The 6,903-nt window shown below is 34.0% G+C and overlaps 1 protein-coding gene across 4 annotated transcripts; it reads left to right on the top strand.

The window, feature by feature from the left end:
• Positions 1 to 138: 138 nt before the first annotated feature.
• Positions 139 to 4,572, top strand: LOC132314641 (cyclic phosphodiesterase-like). 4 transcript variants are annotated; one of them, XM_059813479.1, is made up of 4 exons: positions 139 to 390; positions 1,679 to 2,011; positions 2,886 to 2,940; positions 4,136 to 4,572. In XM_059813479.1, exons 1-4 carry the CDS (start codon positions 229 to 231, stop codon positions 4,339 to 4,341), a joined length of 756 nt encoding a protein of 251 aa, XP_059669462.1. In that variant the 5' UTR covers positions 139 to 228; the 3' UTR covers positions 4,342 to 4,572. The 4 variants fall into 4 exon arrangements, with proteins under 4 accessions (XP_059669462.1, XP_059669468.1, XP_059669477.1 ...); XM_059813485.1 differs by having other exon boundaries at positions 256 to 390; positions 1,654 to 2,011; XM_059813494.1 differs by having other exon boundaries at positions 263 to 390; positions 1,704 to 2,011.
• Positions 4,573 to 6,903: the final 2,331 nt, after the last annotated feature.

The following is a 6,903-nucleotide window of genomic DNA, read 5'->3' as shown; positions in this document are numbered from 1 at the left end:
ATCATTTTTATCCCAAAATAATGCATGACAAAATGTCTAATATGCCACAAAATGGCGCCATTTGGTGCCAACGACGACCCACCTCACCTAGCCCCTTTATTTCACCTTTGTCTCTTCCACTAACTTTTCAATCTCTCCAAGTCAAGGCTTTGTCCTTTCTGCTTTCGTTTCTCTATCTTGATCTAAATTTTTATCTGCTGCAAAAATAGAACATTTATTTATGCAAACATGAACCATCATTCAAAGCCCTGGTACAAATCGTGCATATTTTCCTCTTCCTCTTTTTATCGAATTTCTGGAACGCTAAAGTTGGTTACTTGGTATGATCGACCGTTCCGATTCTTGGTGGTTTGTGCTGTGTTGTTCATTTTTTTGTTCTTCACGTTCTCTGTAAGTGATCTAATATTTCCTCTGCTGCATATATAATGACTCAGGGCTTCTTTGTTCTGTACCTTTAGACTTTATCCCTTTCTTCATCTTCTTAGTTGCTATGTTTCTAGACAGACGGTGGGTATATGTTATGTTTTTCCAACTGTTGGTCTATGTTCTGATTGTGTAATTTTCTCACCTTCTCTGCTGATCTTCACTATTAATCATTGAATCACAAAATAGAACCAGATTGAATTGATGTTAAACAAATTTACGTGCAATCTTAAACTAAGTTGGAGGCTAATCCAGCAACTCAAAAGTGAATTCGTAAGGGGCTAAGGGCTAGTCACAAAGCTCCTGCAACAGGAGTTTTACCTTTGGTTTGGTTCCGAAGAATTTGTTTATTTATTTCGGAATATGTGACTTTCAAGTCATTAGTTTTACCAATAAATTTACTGGATTAATATGCAGAATAATCAGCTTGTCATAATGAAATAATCTCAAGATTCGTTAAATTGGGTCGTTTCATTAAGAATCGTTAAATTGGGTCATTTCATTAAGATTCGTTAAATTGGGTTATATGCAGAATAATTAGCATGATAAACACATTCTTAACAAAAATTCAACGTACACGAACTGTAACTTGGGTATCAAAATTTCAGGACATGGGCAGCATTTCTTGGGATGGTGTTTGGAGTCTTTGGACGAGAAAATCATCAGATTGCAATTTTGAATGGATTAAAACTCAAACTTAATTTGGTTGATAGAAATATTTCTAAGAGAGATTTGACAATTTCATCGTATAATCTGGACTGTGAAGAGTTTTGAGTGTCAAAGTGCATATTGAGCACACACTAATGCTACTACTAATATTATTATATTAATAAGAGAGGGTTGACAATTTCATCGTATAATCTGGACTGTGAAGAGTTTTGAGTGTCAAAGTGCATATTTTAATCACAATTTTTTTTAATAAATAGTTTTATTTTTTATTTTTTATTTTTTATTTATCATAAATAATTGGGCCACTCTCTATCAACTCAAAGGAATAGTAGTTTAATACAATGCATTATTAATTTTCAATCACAATTTTTTCTTAAGAAAAAAAAAAAAAATCACTACTCAATAACAGACTCCGATTCTGCGTTTATTTTACATAAGTGTAACTGACTATCATCAAAGAAAACTCCGAAAATATTCCATCGCATTACATTTTTATATATTGGGTTCTTCAGTGACCCATATGCCCAAAATGTATGTGTCCCTTCACATCTGTTTGCTTAGATTTCTAGGGCTTCTCCGATTCTAGGGTTTACTCTTTTCCCACTCGTTAGTATTCATGGAGGAAGTAGCTGAAGCGCAGATCAAGAAGGATGTGTATTCGGTGTGGGGGATTCCACCGGACGACGTGAGGGAGAGGCTGAAGAAATTGATGAGCGGCCTCAGATCGGAGTTCAGTGGGCCCGAGTTTGAGCCCCACGTCACTGTCGTCGGAGCTGTTCTTCTGACGGAGGACGACGCTCGCCAGAAGTTCACCGCCGCCTGTGAGGGTTTGAAGGCTTACGGTGCAACTGTAGTGAAGGTTGCCACTGGGACTTTCTTCTATCAGTGTGTGTTCCTTCTTCTTCATCCTGCGGCTGAGGTAATTTCCATTTTAATGCGTCCTTTGAGTGGAAAAGAATCATTCTTTTTTTTTTTTTTTCCAAAGATAACTCTTGTCAATTTTTCTAAAATGACTCATAAATTTTGTGATTGAATTTCTTGTGGGTGGAACAAATACAATTTTATTATTATTATTTTTTTTTAAAAAAAAAATTCTTAATAAGGCTCATGTTTGGAACACGTTAACTTTGACATTTCACTGAAGAATTGACATTATAATGCATTAAATAGATTTTCCCTCAGTTATATGTTAAAAAAATGGCATCAACTAAGATCGATTATGGAAGGTTATAGAATAAATTGACAATGTTTATGTGTTCCAAACATGAATAATGAGTGCTAGGAAATTTTGGTGGAGAATTTTTGGATCCATTGTTTCTTAGTGTTGAACGCACCTTAACATCCTGTGATCCTAGTGAAATAATTTACTCTGTTAATCGGTTTCTTAGTGTCGAACGAGCATTTTATATGTATTGGTTTAGAAAAGAAAAGATAAATGAAAAGAATAAGAAATTTTTTTTTGTTGAATGACTGATCTCGGCTAGTGAAATAGTTATACATGGTTCATTGGAGTGGAGCCTTTTGAGTTTTTATTTGTAAATGATGAAAACATTGGAGTAGAGCCTTTTGAGCTTTTGATTGTAAATGATGATAACATTGGAGTAAAATTGTAATTTACTCTGTTACTGATCATTCCAGCACCCTGTTGTTATATTCACAGAAATATACCCATATAGGCATAGAGTGATTTCTGCCCAGTGATGTTGAGACTTATAAAAAAAAAAACAAAAATAGTCATATAGTGATTTATTATGACGCCTAATAAGTTGGTAATATAAATTTTCTCATTTCAGGTTGTGGAAGCTAGTAAACATTGCACTGGTCATTTTGGTTACAAGAACTCAACACGTAAGTTCCACTTATTTGCTGTCTTCTAAATTTGTTTTTCTCCAAGCACATATGGTGTCGGAAACCTTTGTCACATTGAGATTATTTTATTTTATTTTTTCAAAAAATAATTTAGCTATGCTTAATGTCTTTTATATCACTGCTGAAAGAAAACAAAGCAGACTGAATTTTTGGGAAGTTATGAGATATTTGTGAAATTAGATTAATGTTCATGCTTAATATAACATTATTATTTATTAGTATCAAGAAAATTTTCATGTATATAGATGTTTTACCAGGACAGGCTCTCATTTGAATTTATTGCCCAAGAAGCTGAATTATTGGTGGTGTGGATTGGTTTATTTTGTTAATGAGCTTAGCTCAATGAGAACACCCCTTCAGGCTACCTGAAATACAATAGTGAACGACCTGTTTTTTTGCTGGTTGGATGTTATTTTGTTTTTAAATAGGGATTGACTTTTAATGGCAGAAGTGGTAGACTCATTTTTTGCCAAAACTCAGTTTGTAACTCTCTCTCTCTGTTTTGAAAATCTTTTTTAAGTTTGAATTACATAATGGTCAGACTCGAGGTTTAGGATTTTGGAATTATTTTGGCTGCAGCAAAGGTTTTGGAGTAGTGTTAGTTGCAGTAGGATCACCAACAAACAGGATAAGTAGTGGTAGAGATATTTTGGCGGGCGCATGTGGTAATGGTGCAAGGGGAAAAGAAGCTTGTACTGTCACTTGCATTGTGCAAATAGACATTGGGAACATTTGTGATTGTCATTAATGGAAATTCAGATGTTATATATTCAATGTGGAAGTAGTGAATCATGTGGTATAATTTCGAAGTTTGGAGCTTTTGCAATAGAGCGGGTCTATCATGACATTATAGCCTTTTTCCTTTCCAATATGTCAAGAAGGTGGTGATAAATTTATAGGTTTGGTGGGAAAAGTCTTCAACAAATCATGTTGTCCAAAATTTTAAAACAAAGAAATAAATAATCTCAATCCATAAAGTTCATATGTGGTGCATCTACTGTAATAAGTATCTCAGGGCTAGGCAACGTTTGCCTGATTGACCAAAATTGGCAAGCTACTTTGACATCTACTCTCTCTCTCTCTTCATTTAGTCATACCTAAAAAATTACTTAACTGGGTTTTCCGCTGCAACTCCACTGCCTTCTTCTTATTAATACATTCTATGATGTTGCAGCTTATATGCCACATTTGAGCCTCCTCTACGGAGATTTAACAGATGAGGAGAAGAAGAAAGCTCAAGAGAAAGCTGAGCTCCTTGACGAAAGCATCGGCAGCCTGAGCTTCCCAATAAATCGCCTTGCATTGTACAAAACAGACACTGAAGACAAATCTCTCAAATCCTGGGAGAAGGTAGCTGAATGCAACCTCGACTCCAATTAGGTGTATAAATGTTTCTATTTTGTAATAATACTTTCTATGTAGGTTTGCTGCATGTCAATCATAATAGTGGGAACTTGACCGAGCCCTAAATCCTAATAGTTTGCATTTATACTCACTTGGGTTATACCAATGGATAGATAAACTCTATGCGTGCTTTCTGTGTCAACTCCTGGCTTCCATTTGGAGGCTGAGAAATATTAAATAAACTTCTGACAAATTCTCAGTTTGGTATGAAGGATTGTTAATTACATTTTGGGTATGAAGGAAATGAAACAGGAACAGGAGTATTGGATGATTTGACTATTATACCCTTGAAAGAATGAAAAATGTTAAATATTGTTTGCAAAAAAAGAGTTAAGAGGAGGAAAGATGCTTCCCTCTCATTTCTGCCCACTTATGTCAAAGAAATGATAGAAAATTTGTCTATTTCTTTGGTAAGCCATCAGCCATGTGCTTCACTAGCTATTCCATGTGATTAGCATGGAAACATAGATCATGTGATGAGCATGACTTTCCGGCTTATCCATGATAATGGGGTGTATAGGTGGATGAGCTACACCCAGCTAGATCAACGAACCTTTGAGCAACTCCATATAAACACTTCAATAAAGTCAAATCCATATCCCAGAGTTCACGTTCTATTACTTTTATTAGTAAATTCAAAAGTTATGTTGCCAATAAGGAACATTGAATGGTACACTTCAGAGTTGATTTCAGATTGTTCAAAAAATCAAAACCCTTATCTTTAAAATTAGGAATATTTTCATAAGGAAAAAATTGCTACCAAATATGTTTTACCATGTTTCTGTTTCAAAATTTTCACCGTAAATTTTTGTTGTCAAACATGTTTTGTTCTCATTTTAAAACACCACATTACAAAACACTACAAAACACAACGCAATCCAAACAGACCCTTAGCAAATAAGGTATCAAGTCATGATCATTGTGTGTGTGCATATATATATATATATATATATGGGAATTGTGAATTAAGTACACAAAAGTAAGACCAAATTGGACCTAGTCTCATGGGATGAATCTGGTTTGATAAGTAGCCGACCTTGTGAAAATTGTGAGGGTTTCTTTCCTTTATGGGAAGTTGTGTTAAATTGGTGGCCTTTTAAACGCTTTGAATTGCCTTGAGAAGAGGACAGAGAAAAGGATTTAATTAGGGTAGTTGCATCATAATAATACGTTTTTATATTCATATAATAATAATACATATTCCTGTTGACATGGAATATTCGTTCGTTGGTGCATTTGCAGATATAAATTCCAAAACGTGTGGGCGTGTTCGCCAATTGGGTTTGAAAGTTTCCACTAGAGTTTATCGGACACGTCACTTGTTTACATTGAAGAATCCAAAAATATGGATAAGAGTATGAAATCTGACTAGCCAAGGAAGAAGTTTCCTATTGGATACGGAGAGCGGCCTCTGTCCAGTTTCTGAAAATAAATGTCCCCACCAATCAAATTTACCCATTCAACTAAATGTGTCAGCCATTTTTATTTTTTATTGCACGACGGAATATGATTGCTCAAGTAGTCTCGAATTACATAATGATTTTTCATGATTATATTAGATTGGAATTTAATTTTGTTGTGTTTGTAGAATTTTTTATATTTGATTTTAAATTTGAATTCAAGAGCAAGTTTTATTGATAATATGAGTTTTTATTAAATGAAGAGGAAGACGAAAATTAACATTAAGGCTGATAGAATTAAAGATTGGTTACGAAGATTACCTAAGACTATGTCAAACATATTTGTTTTTTTTTTTTAATTGTGGGTATTGGGTGGTTAGTTTATTTTATGAATTTGAAAAGAGTATTATTCTTTGTTCAAAAGAACGTATTTAGGGGGGGGGTATGAATTCAATTTTAAATTTCAAAGTATTGGGTCATGAGGGAATTTATGATATGGTTTGATGTCCGTGAAATGTACAGCATATACATGGTTGCCAAATGGTACCTTTTGACTATTGGTATGTTCATATGAAATGAATGGGACATAGATGAGGGTGGCTTGGGAAACTATTAAGATAAGGTGGAGATGAGTTGGCTATTCTATTTTCAGTGTAGAATCTATCTGTAAATCACTTCGTCACCGACCACTACAATTCCTATCATAGCGTCATTCACGCGTTACTGTCACAGACTCACACGCCAAGCCACCAAATTACTCATCCATTTACCTCATAAATTATCAGAAAAAAAAACAAGTAATTTTTTAAAAATAAATATTATAAGAGACATCTTCTTGAGTTACAAAAATATAATAAAAGTAATTTTATTAATTTGTGAGGTATTAACCTAACAAGTATTACCTGTATCAAAAAAATATTTCTTTTAAATAATTGTGACTCACAATTATTTTTAAAAAAATAGAATTATTTTAGGACAAAAAGATTAATATTTTGTTCACCTAAGGAGAGACGAGGAGTTAGAGTCCTAAATGGCGGGGCATTAACTAGTAATTTAGTTGATAAACCAATCGATGATATTTGCAGGCAAGAGTATTTTTTACTACGGAGTATAAAAAAATACTTGGGGTAAAACGGAG

This window comes from Cornus florida, unplaced genomic scaffold (genome assembly GCF_030987335.1).
Source record: "Cornus florida cultivar Cherokee Brave unplaced genomic scaffold, ASM3098733v1 CherokeeBrave_3.0.0_Hap2_Chr01, whole genome shotgun sequence".
NCBI lineage: Eukaryota > Viridiplantae > Streptophyta > Magnoliopsida > Cornales > Cornaceae > Cornus > Cornus florida.
The sequence above is the reverse complement of the archived record's forward strand: the minus strand, read 5'-3'. Positions and strand labels throughout refer to the sequence as shown.